Source organism: Onychomys torridus, chromosome 18, assembly GCF_903995425.1.
Source record: "Onychomys torridus chromosome 18, mOncTor1.1, whole genome shotgun sequence".
Taxonomy (NCBI): Eukaryota; Metazoa; Chordata; class Mammalia; order Rodentia; family Cricetidae; genus Onychomys; species Onychomys torridus.
The window spans coordinates 43,360,514-43,385,586 of NC_050460.1; the positions used below are offsets into that span (position 1 = coordinate 43,360,514).

Sequence of the window (25,073 nt, forward strand, 5' to 3'; positions counted from 1 at the left end):
ACTTGGGTCTGAGCGGCTGCAGGACCAGGCAGGACACAGGAAAACTTCAACTACAATCATGGAAGAGGACATGGACCATGATTCATACTCTCTGAGGCCACCCAGGCAGGTAGGCACTAGGTCTGTTCCATTTGCATGCTCCAAACTCTGCAAGGCTGGGGGTGGGGTGGGGAGGGCCCACAGCTATGCTTACTTGTTGAAGTCCTGTTCATGGGAGTCAGGGGCCTGGATTGGGGTTCCCAGTGTCCCACTTTGGTCACAGGGTCCTGGACCTCAGCCTTCACTGTAGAGTTCTGGAGAGCTCCTGTGAACAGAGACAGAGCTGTAGTATACACACACCAGTGGGCATCTCTTATCCAGAATGTCTGGGACCAGAAGCATTTTAATTCTAATAATTTCTCCTGGGATTTGGAATACTTGTATAGACTCAATGAGGACTCTTGGAGATGAGGCTCAAGTCTAAACATGGGTGCATCGTTTTCTTTTTTTTAGTTCATGTATTTATATTTTGTTGTGTGTGTACAAGCATGGGTATGTGTGCCCCAAGCATGTGCAGAGGTCAGAGAACAGCTTGGAGAAGTCAGTTCTCTACTTCTACCATGTGGAGGGAGAATCTCCAAGGAGACTGAACTCAGTTATCAGGTTTGGTAGCAGGTGTCCTTTTCCACTGACCATCTTGATGGCTCCATTCATTTCTTACACATAAAGTGTACAGGTAATTTTGTACAATGTTTTAAATGATTCAGGAAGTGAAATGGGGTTTGAATATCAAAGTGGAAGGGGCTGGGAGGGTCTGTTTACCCCCAAAGATGCTGGCTAACTGGGTATTATATTTTGATCGCAACATATCCTATTGCAGTCAGGAATGGAATCTTCCATCTGCGGCAGCATGCTGGCCGGTGCTCCAAAAGTTCTGGATCGGGAAGCATTTTGGATTTTGGATTAGGGATGCTCAACCTGTCTTTGGACTTTCAAAGGGCCAGGATACATGCTGCCGCATGGTCACGGCCAGAGGATTGGGCTGGGCCTCCCGTATCCTATCTGCTCACCTCCACAGGCAGGCAGGCTGCAGATCTGCACGGTGTCTGGCTTGACTCCCTCGCACTGCCCGAGGGCATTGGAGATGTTCCGGCACACCACCTGCCGCTGCTGGATGCCTTCTCCACAGGTGGCAGAGCACTGTACAGGGGCAGGAAGGCCAAGAGCCACAGTGCCAGGTGTGGGTGGGTAGGGGAGAGAGAAGAGGGGGCAGTGAACTCGGTGACAGAAAGTTCCAAGAAGGTTGCTATGCCTTCACTGGATCAGATGGGCGCTCAAGGCCCATAGCCTCACCAGGACCCTGCCACCGTCAGGTTCTCCTGAGCCAGTATGAAGAGCGCTACCCAAGCGTGGGACTCCCTAGCTCTTTCCACAACCTGAACTGCGAACATGACTCAGGAGAGGTCTTCTGGGACCCCATTCCATCGCCCACAGCAACCTGTGTTCACCATCTCCACTCTGTGCCCAATTCTCAACTATTTTGTTTCACTCTGGTAGGCTCCTCTGACTCTGCCTTACCACGTGACATGACCCGGGGCTTGCAGGAGCCTGGATTGTGGCCCTTGTTCTATAAACTAGGAGAGTTGGGGCCCAGACCTTCAATAATGTTGGGGCTCCTTTTACCCAGCACTGATTTACAAGGGTATGTCCTCGGGGTCTTCTTCCCAGGAGAAGCATCCACTCGAGGAGAGATGCCACCCACCCACCTACCTTGTATTTGACACACTCCTGACTGTGATAAATGGACTGGGGGGGGCACAGTAGGGGGCAGAGCAGGGTCCCTGGGAAAGTCCCATCACCCAATGTGACTGGGTCACTTCTAGGCACTTCCTACAGCCTCTCATAGCAGGATGGGGAGGAACTTGGACTGGGACATGTGACCGTTGATCAAGACCCAAGGGTCACGGAACCAAAGGGAACTGGGGAACACATAGCCTCTCCTCCCTTGTGCCTGTCACACCCTCTGTGACCCTTGCAGGTCCAGCTGTGGTGTGTAACATCTGTCCCTGGCTTGTTTGTCTTGCTCCCTCACTGATCTGAAAGCTCCGTGAGGGTGAGAGGCCTGCCTGTCCAGTAATACTGGGCTTCCCGCCTTCCTTGAATAACATCCGGCCTACAGTTGTTGGCACATAAGGATGTGCCTTCGTTTGTTCCTCTGTGGCATGGGGACATGAAGATCCGAGGAGGAAAGAATGGAGGCGGGAGTCTCCGTGAAGAACCATCATGCACACAGGGTGCATGAGGGCTGCTCTCCTTCCTTCTGAGAAATGTCAGATCCACAGGGGGGTGGGGTGGGGGCCGCAACTCCACCCACAGGTTTATCAGAACTCAGACTCCTCCCCTCCCCACACCCATTTCGGTCCCACATGCTTCCACCCCCACTCTGCAAGGACCACTCACCTGGGACCAGGCTCCTGTCCGCCACTGGGCTGGGCAGGGCACACGGAGGCATGGCCTCTTGGCCTCTGGCCGGTTACCTAGGCAAGCCTTGGCTGGCATGGCCTTGCGGGTGCCGTTGGAGAGGGGCAGTAGGCACTGCACCCCCCGGGTCTGCAGCCCCAGCTTCCCGCAGCTCCGGCTGCAGGCACCCCACTCTTCGGCTACCCACCTGGAGACAGACAGGACAGAGGTGGAGGGGGTGGGGACACTTGCCCTTGGTGCTGCATCCCACCAGAGAAGGCCTCGTTAGCTGGCCTCTAGGAGGTCGCTAGTCTCTCTTGCTGTCTCCTTGGGTAAGGGAAAGGTACCGATTTAAATCCTGGCCCCTCAAGTGTCCTTGGGCAGCCATGAACTCCACCAAGCCTCAGTTTCCCCCATCTTTTATTGGGTTTGCTCTAGCGCACCATAAAGAGTTCAGAGCTACCATATGAAGGAACTGTACCGGATGCTGAGACTCCAGGGTGCCCGCAGGCACACCAAAGCCACCCTTCTTGTGGCTGTCCCCTCTGGTGGGGACAAGAGTGTGACCAGGCTTGCTCTCAGCACCCGCAGGACTTCAGCCCCTGAAGTATAGCGGGGGTGGGGGTGAGGGGGTCTGCAACCTTCTCAGCAGCAGAGCCAGGGCAACATTGTAGGCATTGCAGGGGTGGAGGGAAGAGGGCCCCCACTCCTTGTCTTTTAGCTAACTGGGGTGGGAGGCACATTCTCATAGTCAACTCTTCTCCTTAAAGGACAAACCCTGCCAGGTGTGGTGGCATATGCCTGTAATCTCAGCACTTGGGAGGCTGAAACAGGAAGTTGGAGTTGGAAGCTGGCCTGGGTTGCTACACACACACACACACACACACACACACACACACCAGAGATGGGAAAGGGAGAGAGAGGGTTGAAGAGGAGAGGGAGGAAAAAGGAAGAGGAGGAAGCATGGAGAAGAAAGAAAATCCCCAGCAAACCCTGAGATTGGTTGGGGAATACCCACCCCCAAATCCTAGACAGTTAGTCCTACATGCACATCTCATGGTCCTAGGGGTAGGAAATCCTAATGAATGACAGCATAAACTAAGAGGGGTGGGGGCACAGACATGGAGGTGACACTCTGTCCTGGCCTGGGTGTGCACCAGGGGATCACAGTGAACATGTGCTGGTTATCAATTCCCATCCCAGTCCCATCACATGTCCAGCCCTGGAGTTCCCCCAGGCTCCAGGGTACCCCTGTCCCCAGCCAGGGGGCACTCCCAGGGAAGCAAGAATGTGAAGAAGACCCTTTGCAGTTTCCTACCGAGCAGCTACCCCCACCTCTCTGGGGGTCCCCAGGCAGCACCGCCCCAGGCTGAGGGGAGCAACCTGGAGTTCTTAAGCCCAGCTCAAGTACCTCCCTTCACACTAAGAATACGACCTTGGGCTCTGAACAGCCTGTTCCTCAGGCTAGGGAATAGCCATGGTGGGGGGCTGGACCCCCAGAGACCAAGTAGGGAGAAGGCAGTAGATAGCATTCTTGCCCCAGATAGGAGCCCCCTGCCTCGCCAAGAGAAATCCTGGGCCGTATCAGTGAAAGAATGCTACTTGGGGCAAACCAGGTGGTACTTCCTCTTTGGGGCACTGGGGATTGGCAATGACGAAACCCAACAGGGAGGGCTGGCCACAGTACCCGCCGTGTGTCCCCCAAGGACCTGGTTGCAGGCTTTGTGCATGAGAAAGGGCTGGTGTCGCAACCCTAGCTACCATCCTCGTGGGCCAGGGTGGAGAGAGGCAGGGATCCGAACACTCACGTGGGCTGGGGACACGGGTACTGGTTGCATCGCCGTCGAATAGGCTTGGGCCTCTGTTTGTGGTCACACAGGTGCCGCTGCACCATGTGGTGGTCCCGGCGGCGCCGGCAGCCATATTTAGTGAACTGGATTCCTGCAAAGGTCGGGCTGCTGTGGGCCGGCTGGAGGCCTTCTGTTCCAGGCCTCCTGCCCTGTCCTTGTCCTCAGGGGGACTTTCTAGAGAGCTTCTTTCCCTCCTTGTCCCAGCACTCTGCCCTACACAAGTAACTTTCTATAGGACTCTTTCCCTCTGCCAGCCCTGGTGAAGGGAACAGTGGCTTCGGACAGCTGAACAGACAACCTGCCCTGCAGCCTACTCTTGCAAGGCCCGGCTCCACCCAAAGCCCTGCTCAGAAAGGCTTCTAGGCATGGGAGATCATCAAGGAGAAACTGAGACAAGAGCCCATCTCAAATGGAGACACTTCTTCCTGACTCCCCCCACCCAGAATCTCTGGTCTGTTCTCCCCCACCCCCGCCGCTCCCCACAAGGGACTGTAGGACCCCAACAGCAGATACCTCCTCCACAGGCCTTGCTACAAGGAGACCAGCTCTTGAGAGCCCACTCATAGGTGTCCGTCTCTTCCAGGAGCACGTTATTGCTCCCGATGAGGGGCAGCAGGTCCTCGTGGATGACGTACTTGTAGGCCAGGCTACCTCGGGGCTTACCCTCCACCGGAGGTAGCACCTGATGGGGAGATAAGAAGGAGGCATCACAGGACCAGAGACAGAAGCAGGTCCAGTGGGGCCCAAGGGGGTCAGGAATACACGGGGGACTAGGCAGAGGGGACATGTCTCAGTGATATTATAACCTACAAACCCTCCATGAGGGAGTCTAATCACAGATTGGCAGGGAGCGGGGTGGGAGATCACAGCCACCAGCTGAAGCAGAAACAGCCACTGCCCACAGCCACCAGGTTCCGAAGGGAGCTCTTGGATTTGTAATTGAGACATAATCCACAGCATGTAATTCACCCTATTCAAGTGTGCAACCCAGCAATTGTTCAGGACTTAGCTGAGGCAGGCAGGATATTCACAAATTCCCATTCCCCGGAATAAGCACCTGCTATGTGCCAAACCCAAGAGCAGCCAGGACCAGGCCATGAGCTGTTCTCTCTCCCATAGACCTGCGTCTTGAGGAGAGGAAGACCCTAAGCTCATGTCTTTGGGCTCTAAACTGTCTAACTTAACCAGGCTGCCAGTGAGCAACCTTTTTTTTTTTTTTAACTTTTTTAAAATTTATTCTTTGTGTCTTTCACATCATGCATCCCGATCCCACCCATCTCCCATCCCCTCAAATCTGCCCTCTGCTCCTGCAACCTCTCCCACCCCCAAACAAAACAAAATTTAAAAAAAAAGGGAAAATCTCATCATGGAAGCCTCAGTGTGACACAGTAAATCACACAGTAAACCCCTTTTCCCATACATCTTTACCTGCAGGCGTTGTTAATTGCAAAGAATCTTGGTTGGGTTTGAGGCCCTTGCCTGGTCTCTGCTATAGTATTGACACTGGGTCCTCACTGGGACTCTTCCTGGACGTCCTGTTGCTGCCCTGTGTCATGGAGGTCCTATAGCCCTGGGTCTGCAGGAACCCCCTCCACACACACCTGTGCTCCAACAGATCACAGGTGGGGTGGACATTGGGACCGGCCAACGCTTAACCCTGGTTCTGGGCCTGGATAGTTGCAGGGTTGTTCAGCCCTCCTGTTCTCCCCTGTCTTCACCACCAGGGTGAGCTCTCCAGCATTGTCCTGGCTAGTTCACCCCTTGCAGAGAAGAGCAAGGGGCGGGGCCAGTTCTCCTGCTTTCACATCCTCGGGGTCGGCCCTCCCACACCTACACCTTCATGGCCAGCTCTACTGTGTTGCCCAATTGAGATGTAGGGGCCTTGCTCCCAAGTGCTGCAGTTGATGAAGGACAGGGCCAGCTCTCCCACCTGAGGCAGGGGAGTGGGGTGGGGGTGGATCTCTCCCCACACATGCAGCCACATGACAGATGAGTAATGGGGACAGTGAGCAACCTTTTTAACTTCCTCTCTTTCCTCCTCCTCCTCCTTTCCACAGCTCCCTCTACCCCACCCCACCCCACCTCCGCCTTCTTCTTGGGTCTCACATTGCCTACATTGGCCTTGAACTCATTATGTAGACCAGGCTCCATCCTCAGTACCATATACCAGGCATGGAGGGAGGTTCACCCCTGCACTCTAGGCAAGCATTCTACCAACTGAGCGACATCTCTCCCTCTCCCTTCCTCTCTCTTTTCTTTTCCTTTTTTTAAAGACAAAGACTCATGTAGCCCACCTCCCAAGGGCTGGGATTATAGGTGTGTGCCACCATGCCTGGTCATTTTTACTTCTTACATGTTTTTTTTTTTTTTAATTATTTGAGGGCAGGACTGGGGAAGGGGTGAATGCCATGGTGTAAGTATGAAAGTCAGAGGACAAGCTGAGGAAGTGGATTCTCTCCCTCCACCATGTGAACTCTGGACATTGAGTTCAGGTCATCAGGCTTGGCATTGGCACCAAGTGCCCTTGAAGCAGGAACCATCTTGATGGCCTCTCTTCTTACTTTTGGACAATGTCCTTTAATGCACCAATGTCTCCAGGTTGATGAAGTCTAATGTTGTACATCTATTCCTTTTGTTGCTTATCTCGTTACTGAAGAGCAGAGGGTCATGAAATCTTACCCATTTCCTTCTAAGTGTTACAGGCTACCACTCTTCTTTGTTTTGTTTTGTTTTGTTTTGTTTTGTGAGACATAGTTTCTCTGTGTAGTTTTGGAGCCTGTCCTGGAACTTACTCTGTAGACCAGGCTGGCTTCGAACTCACAGAGATCCACCTGGCTCTGCCTCCCGAGAACTGGGATTAAAGGTGTGCGCCGCCACCACCCAGCATCAGGCTACCACTCTTACATTTAGGCCTTTCGCCGATCTTGAGTTGTTTGTATATGGTGGCATGAAGTAGACTTCAGCCTTTTGTATGTGAAGGTCATGTTGTCTCAGCGTCATTGTTGAGACTATTTGTACCCTGAGCAAACATCAGCTGGCTCCAGACACATGGATGGCCACAAATACAAGGTGAATGGAAAGGATGCGTTAGATGGAACTCTTACACCAACAGCCTCAGAATGTGCCCTCCAGAACACCACTGACCACTGAGGGCAATACCAGGAACAAAGCCCATCCAAGGCCCCTGTTGTCAGCTCAGGCTGATGACATGGGCACAGAGCTTTTGTAAACCAATCTGAGGAATTACCAACTCCTTCTCCATGAGCCCTGGCCTAGGAATAGGAGAGGGAGGATGGACAGCAATGGACCTCAGTTAGGATAAGGGCCCTGTCTCTTTCTCAGAGGCTGGCACAACCACAGTCTCTTGAGGCCAGCTGCCTTAAAGGTCCTAAAAGCACCTTAGTCCTCACACATATATTACCATGCCACAGTGCACATGGATGCTGAGGGATACTATGAGGACACAGGAACTAGCCCTAGGTTCACAGAGCTGCCCTTCCACACCCATTTCTTACCCCGTGCAAAGAAACATATAACTGCTGCATTCGGCCTCCCACACACCTGGGGAAGGCCATTTTAAAATGTATGAACCAGAAAGTGGGCACAAAGGACAGGAAAGGCCACTGCAGGCAAGGAGGCTCACCAGGACGTCGATGGCTTCAGGCAGGGGCCCAGTGGTCTTAAGGCTGTCCTTGGTGTCCTCTGCTGCATGCTCCCACTCCAGGCCCAGTGCAGTGAAGGTCCTGGTAGAGGCCTCCTTGCCCTTGGGGCTGAGGATGAAGTTTCTGGTCACGTGGTTCTTCACCGCTGGCCAGGGGAGAGGGGCAGAGTTTTCTATTTCCCCTCTACAGAAGCCCATGACTCTGACATTTAAGGCTTTCCCTGGAGGCCCCTCCTCAGGTTCCTCATCTACTTATCCCCCTGAGCTCTCCCATCAGGACCACCTAGGAGCCCTCAGCAAATCTGTCCTGCCTCTGGCCCCAGATGTACACCACCGATTCTGTATCACCGCCCCTCATTCTTCCACACTGATGGATGGCCACCTGTAGTTATGACTCAGTTTAACCTTTTTCCAAAAGCCCAGCCCTCAGGGATGCTGCTGTCCCTGGAGGGTCTACAGCAAAGCACAGAGCACAGGAGAAGAAGCTAGTCACGGGGAAGTCCCTTTGTCCCTGGGCAGCCTCAGTTTTCCCTTCTCTAAAGCGAGATTGATCACTGTAGCCAGCACACAGGGTTGCTTGCCCAGGTAGATCTTACAATAGTCCCCAACACACACACACGCGCACACACACACACACACACACACACACACACACACACACTCACACACACACCATCCCAGGCAATGAAAGGAACTCATGTACGTAACAGCCTCCGCAACCTGTGATAGGTACCCGTTGCTGCCACTGTAGCCATAGAAATGACAAAGGCATGATGCTGGTGTTGGGAGATTAGGACCCAGGATAGTTCTGCCTCATCCCCCAGGAGTGGCTAAGAACCCAGAGAAGGCCCTGAATGGACCCCGGGCCTCAGTTTCCCTGTGGCCACTGCGTGGATGAGTTATGGCCTTTCAGGTGCCCTCAGAGGCAAAGAGTGGGAGCCACCGCAGCCGCACCAGAAAGAGACACAGCTCCTGGAAGCTTGAAGTGTCTCATATTATCGATGATAATCTAAAACGATGATTGGGCACATTTTTGTGATAGCTGACCTTGCCAAGAAACATGGCATTTCATGTTAGTGTTTGTGATGGATAAATGGAAAGCGGCAGGACTTGGTAGCCGAATAGGCTGGGAAGGCCTCTGGGGCATGCCACAGAGATATTGTAGCCTACATACTCTCCATGGGGGGGGGGGGGGGGGGGGGGGGGGTGTCTGAGCAGGGACTGACGTCGGAAAACACAGCCACCCCCTGAAGCAGAAGCAGCCGCTGCCCGCAGCTGCCAGGCTGGGTTCCAAACTGAGCTCTTGGGTTTGCAATTGAGATGCAACCCACACCGTGTAATTCCCCTATTAAAGTGTGCAACCCAGGAATGGGTTAGCACATTCGATCTTCTTCACTGTGTAATCTCAGAAGACTCTCACCACCCCAGAAGAACCCCAGCGCACAGAAGCATCCATCCCACCTCTCCCACACACACAGGCCCTACCACCACGGATCTGTGGGATATTTTTTTGGAGGAATCTCTTTTGGATATGCTTATGTTTTTGACTGCCAATTTCATTTCAGTAAAAACCAAACCAAACCAAACAATACAAACATCTTTCATATTGCATTAATGTCTTAACAGGAATTTTAAAAATTGAAAAAAATGTTTGTTTATTATTATTGGTGAGGGGAGCATGCATGATGACCTATGTGTGGGGTCAAAGGACAACTTTGTGGAGTCAGTTTTTTTCTACCTTTTAGCCTGGTTTTCGGGGATCAAATTGTGGTCATTCAGCTTGTGTGGCAAGAGCCTTTACCTGTGGAGCCATCTCAATGGCTCTTAACTTGAATGTTTATCTTATTTTATTTTGGGAGAGGGTCTCACTGTGCACCCCTGGCTAGCCTGGAATTTGCTATGTAAACCAGGCTGGCCTTGAACTCACAGATATCCGTCTGCTTCTGTCTTCTGGGTATTGGGATAAAAGGTGTGCATCACTACCACCACTAAGTCTGGCCTTGACTTTTTAAGTTTAATCTGTTTGGGGGTTCTAATTTATTTGTGTGTGTGTGTGTGTGTGTGTGTGTGTGTGTGTGTGTGTGTACATGCACACGTTTTTCATATATGTACATGTTTGTGTATGTGTGTATACGTGTGTGTGGTGGTGTAACGTGGAGGCCAGGAATCTTCAACACAGTCTTCCTCAGTCACTCTACCATATTTATCTCTTTACTTATTTTTGAGACAGGGTCTCTAGCTGAACACGAGGCTCAGAAATTCAGCTGGGTCAAACTCCAAGAGTCTTTGGCAACGACTGCTCAAATGCAATGATTATAGGCACACATAGCTACGCTGGCTTTGATGTGGGTCCTGGGGGACCAAGCCCAGGTCCTCATGCATACATGACAAACACTCTGCCCACTGAGCCATCTTCCCAGCCTCTGGGGATCTAATTTTCAATGTGTCTTGGCTTCGTGTTTTTATATAACCATTACACCATGTTTAGTAACTGTTTAAATAGCATTATAATAAGGACACAGGACCCATACGGTGGACTGTAGAAATGGTTGTCCACTCCTCTTAGCCCTGTGATTTTTACCACTTCCTCCATGAGGAAACATGAAGTGTGTGTCTAACCACTGAACAGGACTTTGGCCACATGACTTGAGTCAGTGCAATGTTAGGAAACAATGTGGAGACTTGCAGAGTCCTTCCATCTTGGGAGCCCCACCTTCTCTTGCTATGCAGATGGCCACGGGACAAATACCCAAGGAATATTCCAGATTTGCTTGCTGGGGTCAGTCATGGCTCAGCCGACTGCCAATACCATCTCAATACTTCCTAGGCCAAGTAGCTCCCAACCCACCCACCAGCTGCCAGTGTTTACCTGTTGGGGTTCAGGCACCCAGTAGAACCACCACCCAGCTGAGCCAGCCATGGCCATGGCCACAGAACTGAGATCCTGCAACAACTGTTGCTTCTTGCCCGTACATTCCCCATGGTGTGCCATGCAGCAGGAGCTTCTGAGCCCGTCTGTGAACCTGACTTTTCTTTAGAAGCCAGCTACTCACATAAGAAATTCGAACAGTAGTTGTTCTTAGTGGGAAGAAGCCAGCCCTGAGGGATGGGCATGTTTACTACATTCCCCTTTAGACATTCAGGAATTTGAGCTATGGGACAGTTGATCCATTCAGCATCAATTTTAGAATTAAAAAGGGTCATCTGCCTCTATTTAAGTCTGTGAGGTCCCACCTGCTCTCTGGGACCCACCCTATCCTTCCCCATACATGGCACTCACCAATGCGGTGGGGCGCCTTCTCCAGCAACTCGATCTGAATGTGCCTGGCACCTGCCGGGATCTGGACCTGTTTGAGAGCGGCTGCCACCCAGGAGCATCCAGAAAAACAAAGAGAGTCCTGAGAGGGTGACTCCCTGCTCAGCACCCCACCCATCTCACCCCACACCACCGGGAACATGAGAACTTTTCCATCACAGAAACTTTCAGAACAAGGAAACATCCTTGGCTGGAAATTAGGGGAGGGCACATGAGATGCTGTGGCTCCAAGCGCCCTCTAAGGGTCACTCCTATGTGCATTGATGTCCGCACAGGTAAGTTGCTTTTATTTCCCACTGGGGCCTCCTTTTCTGCTTTCTTTTTAAATCTTCCCTCCCCCTCTTTACTCCCTAAACGATTGCAGGGATGCAGATGACATCAGCCGTGAAGATCCTACCTGGCTCTCTTGGGCTGACCCAAAGCTTGGAAACAAGCCTCTCTCGGGGCCCCAGCCCTCCCCTGCTTCAAAGGGCGGGGCAAAGCTGTAAACTCCTCCAAGAGGACCAGAGTTACTCCACTCAGACGTGTAAAGGAGAGTTTAGTAAGGATGGAGGTGGAAATAAAAGAACTCAGGGTACCAGAAATTCAAATTCAAAGCAGAAAATGTCCCAGAATTTGTTTTTCAAATGAGAGTAGAAAATGAGCTGTCCAGTCGTGGCCATGCCATTAATACTGTCTGACCCCACACTCCTACCAAAGGGCCCAGGGTCAAAGAGATGGCTGTGTTAACATTCTGATCCCGCCCCTTGGCGCCACCCTGTATCCTGACATAAAAAGTCTCCTTTTAAGGGAAAACTCCATCCATTTCTCTCTCTCTCTCTCTCTCTCTCTCTCTTTCTCTCTCTCTCTCTCCATATATATCCCTCCTTCTTCCTGTCTCTTTGCCTCTTTATCTCTCTATTATAATAAACTCTCCAGTCTGGGTTGTGTATCACTGGCCAGTGTGGCCGCCACCACAATGCCCCCACATGGCATGCATCTGCCCAGCATGTTTCCCTGCATTAGTGGGATACCCTTGGGGTCCCCCCACAAATGCACACATAATAATAAATCATAACAGGCTGAGTATATGTCCTCCCATGTTATCTAACCAATAAACAAATAAACAAACAAACAAATAAATAAAGAAGACAAAACAAAACAAAACAAAAAAGCTTTTTGAGCTCCTGGCTCTGAGTCTATGCTAGCATGCCAGAAGAAAAGGGACCAACCACATGCAGCCTGAGAAGGTCAGCAGGCAGGTTCCAGAAGCCTCCCCTCCCCAGCGTTGGTCAAGGAGAAACATATGCCCCCCCAGAGTCAGCCATGCTTACCTGCCTGCTTGGAGGTCTTCCCCAGCGTCCCCTTCACGGTCCTGCAGTGAGAGTTGTCCCCACCGCAGATACCACACTTGTCATCCGCCTTCATGGATCCCACTTCCTTGTCACAACCAAAGGGCTGGGGGTGGGGGGGAGGTGAGGTCAGTAGATGGAGGATCCCCTGTCTCCACCTCTCAGGCCCCCTGGCTCCCTCCTGAGACCCCTGGCCCTGGCCAAAGGGGGAACCTTGGCACATGAGAACTCCCCCAAATTCACCCTGTGACCCAGGTGAAGTCTTAACCCAGTGTGGTAATTAATGAGTCTCAAATCGCCTCTTTTGCCTAATGGTATAGGACAGAAAGGGACCCCTCTGCAGCAGCCCTAGCTGTCCTTAAGGGTGGCAGGTGAGCCATACCTATCATCTGGGGAACCAAAACACGGCAGGGCAGCCCTCCAGGCCCCATGAGCCAGCAGAGCATAACCAGCCTGCGGGGGTACCCACCACACACTCGCCGCGTGCACAGACACTGTAAGGGTCCCGGTAGCTGCAGCGCGTTCCATCATGGACCACTTGGTTCATAAATACCACATCTCCAGTGTCTGCAGACTGGCAAATAAGCTCGCATTTCTGGGCATCTGTGAGGAGACAGACACTGCTAAGCCCCACTGGCTCAGGATGCCATCAGCATGTGGTTCAGCCAAGGAGTCCAGGGCCAGCTCCTGGGCAGTGGTAGGAGCTCTGTCTGGGGGATGGGTTTAAGAGCCTTGCTGTGGCATTTATGGATTGGTCTTGTGACCTGAGACAAACATCTCCAGACTCTGAGCCTCATCTCCCTTATTTTCATGACTGCTGATCAGTTAAAATGTATTATCAGTTTACTGAGGAAAAATGGATCGACAGACTACCAATCACAAGCCAACACCTAGGGCTAAAGAAACAGCTCAGTGGTTAAGAATACTTGCTGCTCTTCTAGCAGACCTGAGTTCAAGTCTCAGCACCCAGGATGGGCCGCTCACAACCAACTGTAATTCAAGCTCCAGGGGATCTGACACCTTCTGGTTTCTGTAGGTACCTGCACACACATTTGCTCTCATGAGTGTGCACACACAACTAAAAATAAATCACACACACACACACACATGTATGTATGTATGTATGTATGTATGTATGTATGTAGTATATAAGCACCAACCTAGCAGATGCTCACTGGATACCAGATCCTCCCAAAGCCCTTTCACACCTTTGAGAAACAATAGTAAATGCTTGTCATGATGACTTGATTCATTTCATTTCAACATCTGAGTGAGGAAGGTTCTAGCATTATGGGATGTATATTTACTTTTTTAGTGACCCAATGAGTTTAATTAGGGTCACCTATGTGAACATCAGTGAAGGGTTACTTAGAGGAGAATGGACAACTTACAGTTGCCCCCCCCCACACACACACACTAGAACACAACCTTAGCATTTGCTCAGGAGCTATCACTTTGGGTTTGTATGTATGTGTGTGTGTTGTATGCACATGTATGAATGCATAAGCATGTGGAGGTCAGAGATAGATGGACATCAGGTATCTTCCTCAGTCATTCACCATCTAATATTGAGAGACAGAGTCTCTTATGGAACCCAGGATTCACTGATTTGGCTGGGATTAGTCTGTCCCTGCCCATTCCCACCAGTACTAGGATTATAGATGTGTGCCACTGTGCCCAGCTTTTATGTGAGTCCCAGGGATCCAAATTCAGGCCCTCATGATTATGACCCTTTTATTTACAAAGTACCTTCCTAGTCCCTACCTTGTTCTTTGAGGCAGGGTCTCTCATTGGATCTGGAGTGTGCTAGCTGGCCAGTAAACCCCAGAGACTCAACTTTCTCTGTCTCCCTCATGACAGGATTACAAGTATATGCCACTGTGCCTAGACTGATCTGTTTTAAACAAATTTGAAGACTTATTTTTAAATTTTTATGTATATAGGTGTTTTGCCTGCATGTATATCTGTGCACCATGTATGTGCAGTGCCCATGGAGGCCAGAAGAGGGCGACAGATCCCCCTGGAACTGGAGTTAAGGACTGATGTTAGCCACCATGTCCTGCTGGGAATCAAACCTAAGTCCTCTGGAAGAGCAGTCGGTGGTCTTAACCTCTGAGCCCTCTCTACAGCACCCAGACTTATCTTTTTAATATGGAATCACTCAACTTCACATATTTGCAAGGCAAACACTTTACAACTAGATTACCTTCTTGGCTCTTTTTCCCCCTCCTCTGAGGGGTACTGGGAATCAAACCTAGGGTCTCATTCATGCTAAGCAAGTGCTCTACCACTGAGCCACACCCCAGCCCAGGCTCTACCTCCACAGAGGAAACACAGAACCAGAGGCTGAGTAATTTGCTTAAGGCCACACATGGAGTGGCTCAGCCAAGCTTCCAACTGTGAAGTCACTTGGGTCTCACAGCTGGGCACACCAGTAGGAGAACTGTATGTCCCAAAATGAAATGTTCCCTTCTCTCTCCCATCTGATAATATCCTAAAAAGGAAGTTGCAGAGAACATATAAACACTCGCTGTGTTTCTTAGAAAAAGTGAGGTTGGGGGCTTAGCTCACTTCCTGGAATTGGTCTAAAGTCCTGGGAAAGCCTGAGGTCCAGCTGTCCCTTGACCTTCTTGTCCTGCCTGCCCAGGCCTCTCTGCTTCTTTGCCTTCCCAGTGGACCTGCAAGGCATTCAAAGCCAGCCCTTGCTGAAGCCCATCCCAAGGAGCCCTGTCAGCATCTGCTCCTCTCTCCAAGCTCCTGAGGCACCAGGTCACTTCTTGCTTCCCTCACACAGGACTCCAGTTTGAAGTTACAACATCCAAGGCCACTTTAGAAAGCCTGCTTGGGAGTCAGATTAGATTCCTGGTGGGGTCTGAGTCTGAGAGCTTTACCTGCAGATGAGAAGCAGGGTCCCTCCAGTGGACCCAGCAGCCAGGTGTCCGGGCAGCTGACAGAGGCTAAGGAGTGGTGAGCTCCCCAAAATGGGAGGAACCCAAGCAGAAGGAAGCTCCTGCCCACTCCTGCCAGGGCACTGCTGAGAAGTCCAGGACTGGCAAGACTTCAGAAAGTCCCTGGCAACCTGAGGAATCTGCCATAAGCCGGAGCCTGGGAGCTCAGGGTGCTGAGGTCATTTTGGGCTTGGGAAGCTGTTCTCACAGGAGCTGCCTGGGTCCAAGAGGTGGGAATCACTGTAGCAACAAAGCCCTTCCAGCCTCAGGCCAGAAGAGCGAGGCAGCCTGGCCATTCCTGGTCTAACGCTGCAGTAGGAGCTCTCACTGGGCGTCCATGAAATGACTGGTGTTGGCCTTAGTGTGGTCCTAGCATCAGACCTTCCAAGGCCCAAGGCCTGTGCCTATCCGAGGGCAGCCTGGGGAGGAGGAACATGAGGATCCCCCAGGTTCCCACCCTCTTGCCTTTCAAATGACCTTTAGCAACTGCCAAAGGGATGCCTGACCTGTAGTGGGTTGGCGCTCTTCTGGACACGGAACTACACCCCTAAACTCCAAGAAATGAACTAAACCTTTGCTTCTCTCCCTCCCTCCCTCTCATTTGTTCAGACAGTGTCTCACTATGTATCTGTGACTGGCTTAGAACTCACCTTATAGACCAGGCTGGCATCCCACTCACAAAGATCTGCCTGCCTCTGACTCCTGAGTGCTAAGCTTAAAGGTGTGCACCACCACATCTGGCTAACTTAAATATTCTCTGTAGTCTCCTTTCTAGGGCAGATGCCTTTTTATACAGGTAATGAAAAAATATCTGAATGATACCCTCTATCAGCATCCCTGGAGAGAAGTCCCCGCCTCTGCAAGCTGCTTGCCTGGGATGGCCTCAATAGTGATGGTGCCTCCAGAAGTATGGGACATACAGGCCTACCCAAAGGACTTGGGTGAGTCTGCCCACCAGCTCCCTATGGCAACGACAGGTTCTCGTGCTTCCAGGGGTAGGAGAATGGGAACGGGCACACGCTCAAGAGCCGGGCAGAGCAGGGCCACTCACCGTCCTCGGGTTCGTAGGGCAGCCAGCTGTGCTTGGCATTCTGGTGGATATAGTAGGAGTTGCGCTTGGCACACTGCTGGGCTCGGAAGTCCTCATAGGGCCCAGGACAGTCCTCACTGTTGCAGATCTGGTACTCAAACATGGGCCCTGTGCATGGGCGGCCTCCGTAGGCTGGACTGCAGTGGCAGAGAGACCAGGTGATCCGGCTGGCCGGGAAGGCTGGGAAGAGGAAAGCTTCCTACATGAGACCTGGACCGGCTCAGTCCTACAGTAGCGGCGGGAGACCTCCACTGACTTATCAGCTCAGCGGTGGCCTGCAGTGCTGGGTCTGCTGAACTCGGGGCCTTCTGAACCACCTTTCTCCTCCTCTTTCTTTTTCTGAGACAGGGTCTCCTATAACTCAGGCTGCCTTGGACTATGTAGCTGAGGATGGCTTTGACCTTTGGATCGTCTAGCTGCCACCTCCTGAGTGTTGGGATTACAGGTGTCTGCCATCATACCCAGTTTATATGATGTTACGGATTGAACCCAGGGCTGCACGCTGGGCAAGCACTCCAAGCAAGTGAGCTACAACACTGGCCTCTCCAGATCCTTTTCCTCCTTGATTATTTTACCTGCAGGAAGAGAGCTAGCTCCTATCTCCCTGTGGAGGGAGGAGGCTGGGGGTAGGGGTGGGGCAACAGAATGACAGACAGACACAGGGACTGGCTAGCCCTCTCCACCAGTCAGTCATCAGTCTTGCTTATTCTTTTAATTCCTCCAGTCCTTAATGAAGACTGTGTAGACGCTTAGTCAGGACAAGGAGTTCTCCCCCATCCACTTCCATTTCATAGCATGATAAACAAAGGATCAGCCAAAGAGACTTGGATTTTTTGTTTGTTTGTTTTGTTTTGTTTTGAGACAGGGTTTCTCTGTGTAACTTTGTGCCTTTTTCCTGGAACTCACTTGGTAGCCCAGGCAGGCCTCACAGAGATCCGCCTGGCTCTGCCTCCCGAGTGCTAGAATTAAAGGCATGCGCCACCACCGCCTGGCGAGACTTGGATTTTGAACCAGAAGAGCTGATATCCTAGTCCCGACCCTGTGGCCTTGGTTCACTCACTTGGCTTTGCTGTGCCTTGATTTCCCCCCTTGAAACATGGGGCCATCATAACTCACCTCCTGTTGTAATCAAGCGGAGATTTGGCCCTGCTCAGAAACAAGAGGAGAACTCCAGGCTTACCACATGAGCACATAGCATCATGTATACAGTGCTCAAAATACTTCCTAATAACAGCAGCCATTGTCTCTGGAGTACTTAACCCTCACTCTAGCAATGAACACACATATTATTCTATTTAAGCAGCCTAAGACAAAAAGCTATTACTACAGGAAACTTAAACAGTAGCTCTGATCAAGGGGAGAACTTGCTGGCAAAGACAAGGTACTTTATCAGAGCAGACACCACTATGCTTTCCTACCACCTTGGCTGTGGGACAATAGAGGAGAATTGCAAGGTAGGCCATGTTGATTATCCTTCCTATAAGGTCAGCATGGTTAACAGACACTGGTAGCTCAGGTGGCGGTGAGCCACCAATCCTTGCAGGTAAACAGTGCATCACACATAACCACTATTTCTTTTTTTCTCTCTCTCTTTCTGCATGTACGCGAGTGTGTGGTGTGCATGTGTGTATGCCTGGTTACAAGTATATGGATATATACACGTATGTGTGTTGACATCGGGCATCTGCCTCACTTTCCACTTTATTCATTGAGATAGGATCTCATGTTGAAACTGGAGCTCACTGATTCTGGCTAGTCTTCCCAGCCAGTTAGCCCCGAGGGATCCTGCATCCCCATTTCCCAAGTGCTAAGATGATGAGCAGCCATCACACTTGCCCAACTTTCATGTAGGTTTTTAGGGCATCTGGACTCCAGTTTACATGACAAGTACTTTATTCACTGAGCCCCAAATGACTACTTCTTCTAAGGGCTCTGGATATATCGGGGCCCTGTGACCTATTATTATGACTGTTCATTATGTCACTTGGTGCAAGGAGGGCCTGGGCCAGGCCCTGTGGAAGTCCCTAGACCACTGGACTCATGGCAGCTTCAATCAGTTTACCCATTCATTATTAGGACATCCCAAGCAAGCAGTTTCACCCTGGGAGATGAGGACTGTGGAGAGCTGGGGCTAGGCTGTTCCACAGCTGTGAAGGAGAGGAGAGGATCCTACCAGGATGACAAAAAGGGACAGACAAGTGTCTCCCCAGAACACTGAGGTGGGGAATGGAGGCGCTGGTGTTAAACAGAAGTTAAAAAAAAAAAAACAAAAAAAAGGAAAGTTTGAATATGTGGTGGAAGGCAAACTTGATAGAATGTAATACATTGAAACTAGTGCCTACTCAAAGTTTGGCCAAAACATTGAGGTGGTGGGAGGTCTTGACGGCCTAGCAGAGTCCTGGCCTCACCCAGTCTCTCTGGGGACTCCTCTGGATATGACAACTTAACATTGTTTTGTTTTGATTTTTTGAGACAGGGTTTCTCTGTAGCTTTGGAGGCTGTCCTGGAACTCACTTTGTAGACCAGGCTGGCCTCGAACTCACAGAGACCCACCTGCCTCTGCCTCCCCAGTGCTGGGATGACAGGCGTGAGCCGCCACCACCCAGCGACAACTTGAAACGCTATCTTAAGCACATCTCTGGAAGCCAGACCCAATGGCTCACTAGTAAATGCAGGTAGGAGAGACCTGCCTTGCTCCAACATTCTGGGTTCTTATCCAGGGAACACGTGACTGTCTGTAGGGGTCACTCTCCTGTCCCCTCTCCTGTTCCCCTCTGAGTGTCTCTCCTCTGGGCAGGTGGCATCTCCTGCCCTGCCCACCTCAACCCAGGCCACTGCACTCACGGAGGGTTGTCGCAGCTCCGGCTTCGGGATCTCACTCCACCTCCGCATGACCGAGAACATGAGCCAAACTTGGTCCAGGAACTCCAGCCTCCATCCTGGCCGTAGGTTTGCTCTGGTGACTTCCAGATACAGTGACCTTTGAAGCACCACTGGGGTAGAGCAGAGGGCATGTGGTCACCTTGGGCCACCACAGTGGAGCCTGCAACAAGGGTGTTCCTCGGGGCACACAGCATGGCTGATGGAGACCAGGGCAAGCCCAGAAAGAGAGAGCCATTTATGGACTAGCCTGGGGAATGAACTGGACAGGATCCCAATCCTACTGGAATATAGGTAGCTGAGCCACCTCAGACAAAAGGCTTGCTGTCCTGGGTGCAGCCATCTTTCTTTAATGCCCTGCTGGTAACAGCACCATGCAGTACACAGCAGCGCACACACAGCCCTCCAGAAACAGCCAACGTTCATTCCTCAATGAGATTTGTGAAGACAATGAATGGGCCGCTAGTTCATGCATCACCTTGTCTGGTGCGGGCGGGGCTGAGAGCTTACCTGTACCCTGAAATACCTCCCCGGGGACCATAAACATGCAAGTCTTTGGCCTGTAGCCAAGGGATAGATGCAGAGAATCTGAAGAGCCCGGGTTTGAATCCCAGCTCATCTGTTACAAGACATGTGAGGCTTCTTCACTTTTCTGGACCTCGGTTTGCTCATTCGTTTAACTGCTCTAAGAACTGAAGGTCCAGGGCTGGGTACTCAGACAAGGCCTAAGGTGACTCTCTTCCATTTTATCATGGGGTTTTGGGAGAAATACAGCATTTTCTGGATGCCTCTCAAGAGATGAACTGCTCATCTTGGAGTCCCTTGGTGGGACTTAAAAAACCTAGACACCCAAGCTTCACCTGAACAGTTCAGTCAATCCTTTAGGGTCCTGAGATGTTAACAGTGAGGGGTGACTTACACCCGACAGGAGCCACATTTTGAGTGTACAACTCAACATCTTCATAATCCAGGGGTGCACATCCTTCACCACAGCCGCCGAACTTTAGAACGTTTTCACCACCACCCCCCAAACTCCTCTGTACCCCTCTGTGGTCACCTCCTAGTCTGGGAGTGGGATTTTTAAAGCTCTTTAGAAGACTTCAACGTGTGGCCAAGGTGGAGGCCCACCGGCTAACCACATGCAGGACTGGACCGAGAAGGATATGGGACTTTAAATAGGGCTGCTTAGGGCTCTCAGACTGGCCAGGGAATTCTCTGCACCATGCAGGCCCATGGAAGCAAACACATGAAGGGCAGATTGCAGATAAGGAGAAAAGAGATGTGGTGTGAGGAAGAGGCAGCCAGGGAGCGGGGGAGGAGGTGAGACAGCTGGAGTCCCCTCCTTATCCCTCTCCATTAACCACTCACCTTGCGGCCCGACCCTTTCCTTAGCCCATCTGGGGCTCGGTCATCTCATCTATACGAGATGAGGGAGCAAGCCTGCTGTAGCTCAAGTGACATGCTACCTCATGCTGACCACAGAGACTACGGAAGCGTGGGAGTCATAAGAAGACTCTAGGCATGGGTACCATCCACGGCACATAGAAGCAGGGCCCTGGCACCTACACCCATGCCAGGGATGGATGGTCTACGTCTTAGGAGGCCTACTTCCTCCACACAGCCCCACACGGGTACCTTGCCCGGTGCGCACTCCGTCCCATCCAGGGGGGGGCCCTTCTTGGTCTTGCAGAAGTATGGGTTGTCGGGATGGCTGCACCACAGCTGCTTGCAGGGCTCGAAGGTCCTGAACTGTGAGGCAGGGGGATGAGGTAGGTAGTGACAGAGAGAAAAGAAGGCGTGGTGGATGCTGGGACCCGAGACGCTACAAGGTAGCCAGAACCTCATATACTATAAAATGCCACTCAACCCTGAATGCCAATGGTTCCTGGGCCTCCTCTGTGCCCCTCCTGCAGTATGAAAAGGGGCCCTTCACAGCCCACATGCTTTGTCCTCTCGCCGACCTTCGCAGAAGCCACCTGGAGACTCCACAGAGGTCTGGGCCCAGGATGCCCCTGATCCTTGTGGAGTGTGGCAGATCTTGAGGGGACCCACATGAAGTTGAAACTGTCCCATCTCCTCCTAATATGGACACCCAGTGAGGTCAAAGGTCAGTCATCTTGTGCTCTACACTGGAAGGATACCCCCAATTTCATCACTGCTTTCTTAGCATCTCCCCTAAGGCAGACAGACATCCCACAAATACAGCACTGAAGTCCACACCCTGCTCTTCAGCCCCAAAGCAGTATTGTGTCAAGCTACATGTCCCAGTGTGGCCTAGAGGGTGGGAAAAATAACCACGCAAGGGTTCCATGCTACACGGAGCAGCTTCTCCTGCAGAGGGAAAGGGAGGGAGGTCTCATTCTCTGGGTGTAGATACAAAGTACTAGGGTTATAGAGGCCTATTCTTTAGATGTCCCTATCCTGAAATGTCCTCTTGTATGAGTCTCTTCTGGGTAGGTCAAGCTGACCTCTAGCCCTAAGGCTCACCCTTAAGGCTTGCCCTGTCCTGAAGAGTAGGAGCAGGGTTATGTTCTTTGGTCTAAGATACAGACATGGGTATGACCCCATGGGGAGGTGGCTTACAGATACAGGGCTAAGGAGATAGACCACCATGCCCCACCCCAATGTCCAGAGGTGGGAACTGTTCTTGTCCCAGCCCCTGGCCTGACACCTGGGCTACCTCACAGGTAAACTCAAGGGACCAGACCAGCCAGGGCATCAATGGCTGCTTGCCCTCCTTGCCTCTGTGCCCAGGCCTCTCTATCTATAGGGCTTGAAGGTAGGACTGGATAGAGTCTACACCCTGTCCCCCACCTCTTCCCATTGTGCTGGAACCAAGCCTGCAAGCCCATCCTTAGGCCCACTGCTGACAGGGTTGATGATATCCTGTAAAGCAATGGCCTGGGTCATACTAGCCTGGCGCCCAGCCTACTCACAGCCAAACAGGTGTGGTACCCAGTGCCAAAGTCGAAACGGCACTGTTCATCCATGGAGTAGTCGATCCCAGGCAGCTCAGGGGGCTCGGGCCAGGATCGCTCAAAGGGGTCATCAAGGAGGCAGTTGTAGGAACTGCAGGGGGACAGGGGAAGTGAGCCAGCCTGAGGGCTAGAAATCCCAAGCCTTCCTTTCCCAGGTTGGGGCTTTTAACTAGCAAGGAAGGCCTTCAGGAACTTGTGCCCGCTGTCCTGGGCCCCCCCCCCACGCTGTCTCTTTCAGGGAGGATGGGATGTCACAGCCTCCCTCTTCCTATATGACCGTCTCTAGCAGGAGGATTCCAAGGGCATGGGCACCAAGGCCTGGCTCAAGAACTCAGGGTGGGGCAAGCTGACCTCCAGATTCAAGGGTCATCCCTTGTCTGGTCCTTCAGGGTAGGGCCAGGGTTATGTTCGCTGGTGACTATGGCCTCGTGGATACATCTGAGAGTTGGCTTGTGGTGTTGGCTTGCACACATAAAAGGATGCTCCTAATCTTATCCACAGTGGTGGATAAGATTAGGAGCAGACTTGTGGACCCTTTGAGGGCACACTGCCTGAGTCGAAGTGTGCCTACCACACAGAAGGTATGGTGGGTGGGCAATGCAATGCTAGCCAGCTGTTATGGAAGGTCAGTGACTAGTGTCTCTGTCTGCTTGGAACACGTGTCCTACATCTCCTCATGCCTTCCCCACATCCCTGTTTCTGGGGCCCTGGGGAACTGAGCCACCCTAGCTCCATCTGCAACATGGCATCATCTGCACACTTAATGAACACAGATTCCCAGGCCCCACCCACAGAGAACTTTAGTTAGCACCTGGGTAGGATAGGGTAGGCAACCCTGGTTTTTTCTAGAACTTCCACGCTTTTGGTCCCTTGGTCGCACTGCGGTGGGAGACTCATTAACTCACCTGGGGTGCTAACGTGAGGCAATGGGGGCTAGAAGAGGCACAGAAAGACCAGGCTAGGCAGGGGGGGCCAGGCAGGACAGAGTTCAGGCTGTATAACCTGGGCTTGCCCACCCATCCCTACCCTGGGGTGGAGGTAACCTACGGGAGGTAGCGGCTGAGCTCCAGCTTGCTGCAGCGGGACCAATGGAAACGGTGGAAGGCAGCCTGCACCAGGGGCGCCATGACACTGCCCAGGCTGGTCTCATCATCACAGCCATTCCCCTGGTCATCGTGTTCCATGCCAAGCCTAGAGGGCCAGCGAAAGTCATCAGGCGGGTCCTGACCCTGTGCATACAGGCAGATGGACCTCAAACAGCAGACACTGCCTTGACCAGGAATTCAGACTGGGCCTACTAGCCTCCGCTCCCTCTGCTCCTCTCCTCCCCGCTGGAGACCCAACCCTCCCTCAGACCCCATCCACAGCCTCCCAGTTCTTGAGGATGGCCCAGCTAGGACACTAATGGCCACTCACCTTCCTTGTCCCCCTCCTCCCAACATTCCCAGGCTTATCCAGGCCCCTGGACACACCGAGCTCACAGATAGGACTGGGAAGGGTGTGCATTCTGTTCCTCCTGCACCACCCCCTCATGTGGCAGGCGCCAAGCTGGCATACCCATCCCTGGGCCCATTGCCTGATTGGTAGAAGGTCCCTGTGGGGGCTCCTATTGTTCAACATTAGCTCCAGCTGCCACATCCATGACTTGACCTCCAAAGCAGGGGCCACTCACTCTGCTATCAACAGCTCTTGCTTCACCCACTGAAAGGCTTCCTCATGCAAGGACCAGCCTCAGTAAGTTCTATCTAGCCAGCCTCACTCATGGAATCCCTCAATGTGTGGACTTCTTAAAACTCTCCTGATGGATGGGTGGCAGTGGCTCATGCCTTTAATCTACCACCTGTAAGGGAGAGGCAGACAGATCTCTATGAGTTCAAGGCCAGTCTGAGCTACATAGTGAGTTCCAGGTGAGCCAGACTCCATAATGAGACCCTGTCTGAAACAAACAAACAAACAAAAACTGACCATCCCTCCCTCTGTGTAGGGTTCTCTACATAGTAGGCAGCCATGAAAATTTAAACTTAAAACTGTGCCCTTTAAACTGATATTCAAGACCAAAGCCCAATATTCCTAATTTCTTATATACTGCCAGTGACTTCATTGGCCCTCGGCCACTAGATGGACATGGGATAGACCTGTAAGCTTGACCTTGACAGTGAGGGGCCACTACTTAGGAAAGAGTGGGGATCTCCTGCCCTTTACAGCAAATCAAAACCTCAGCACATGGTAGGTGCTCAAGAAATAGTGAATGAGGCCGGGTGAGGTGACGCCTGACTACAATCCCAGAATGTGGGTAATCTGAAGCAGGAGAGTCCAGAGTTCAAGGACACCTCAGCTAGTTTGAGACTAGTTTGGGCTATATGAGACCTTATCTCAAAAAACAAGCACACAAACAAAAAAGAATAAACCAAATCCTGGCAAGGGAGTGAGCAAATGTGTTCTAAACAGCATCCGCATCCACAGGACTGGCTGCCAACCCCAACTGGCTTACTGCCTGGGCTCAAAGTGTGCCTGTTTATGGTGGGCTTGGGCCAATCCCTCAGAGGGCACAAGGCAGGGTGAGCTGGGACTGGTCTCTAA

General features: G+C 51.9%; 1 protein-coding gene across 1 annotated transcript in view; it reads right to left on the reverse strand.

Annotated features, from left to right (window-relative positions):
- The window catches only part of Adamts14 (ADAM metallopeptidase with thrombospondin type 1 motif 14), a 74,914-nt gene that overhangs the window by 2,394 nt on the left and 47,447 nt on the right, over positions 1 to 25,073 (reverse strand). The window contains exons 8-21 of the mRNA XM_036167957.1: positions 23,541 to 23,684; positions 22,452 to 22,584; positions 21,151 to 21,264; positions 19,480 to 19,628; positions 16,597 to 16,772; positions 13,067 to 13,200; positions 12,580 to 12,703; positions 11,231 to 11,311; positions 7,933 to 8,096; positions 4,803 to 4,971; positions 4,248 to 4,380; positions 2,440 to 2,647; positions 1,050 to 1,179; positions 194 to 304 (exon numbers count right to left, since the gene is read on the reverse strand). Of these exons, the coding sequence (XP_036023850.1) occupies positions 194 to 304; positions 1,050 to 1,179; positions 2,440 to 2,647; positions 4,248 to 4,380; positions 4,803 to 4,971; positions 7,933 to 8,096; positions 11,231 to 11,311; positions 12,580 to 12,703; positions 13,067 to 13,200; positions 16,597 to 16,772; positions 19,480 to 19,628; positions 21,151 to 21,264; positions 22,452 to 22,584; positions 23,541 to 23,684 (1,970 nt within the window). The remainder of the gene's footprint in view (positions 1 to 193; positions 305 to 1,049; positions 1,180 to 2,439; positions 2,648 to 4,247; positions 4,381 to 4,802; positions 4,972 to 7,932; positions 8,097 to 11,230; positions 11,312 to 12,579; positions 12,704 to 13,066; positions 13,201 to 16,596; positions 16,773 to 19,479; positions 19,629 to 21,150; positions 21,265 to 22,451; positions 22,585 to 23,540; positions 23,685 to 25,073) is intronic.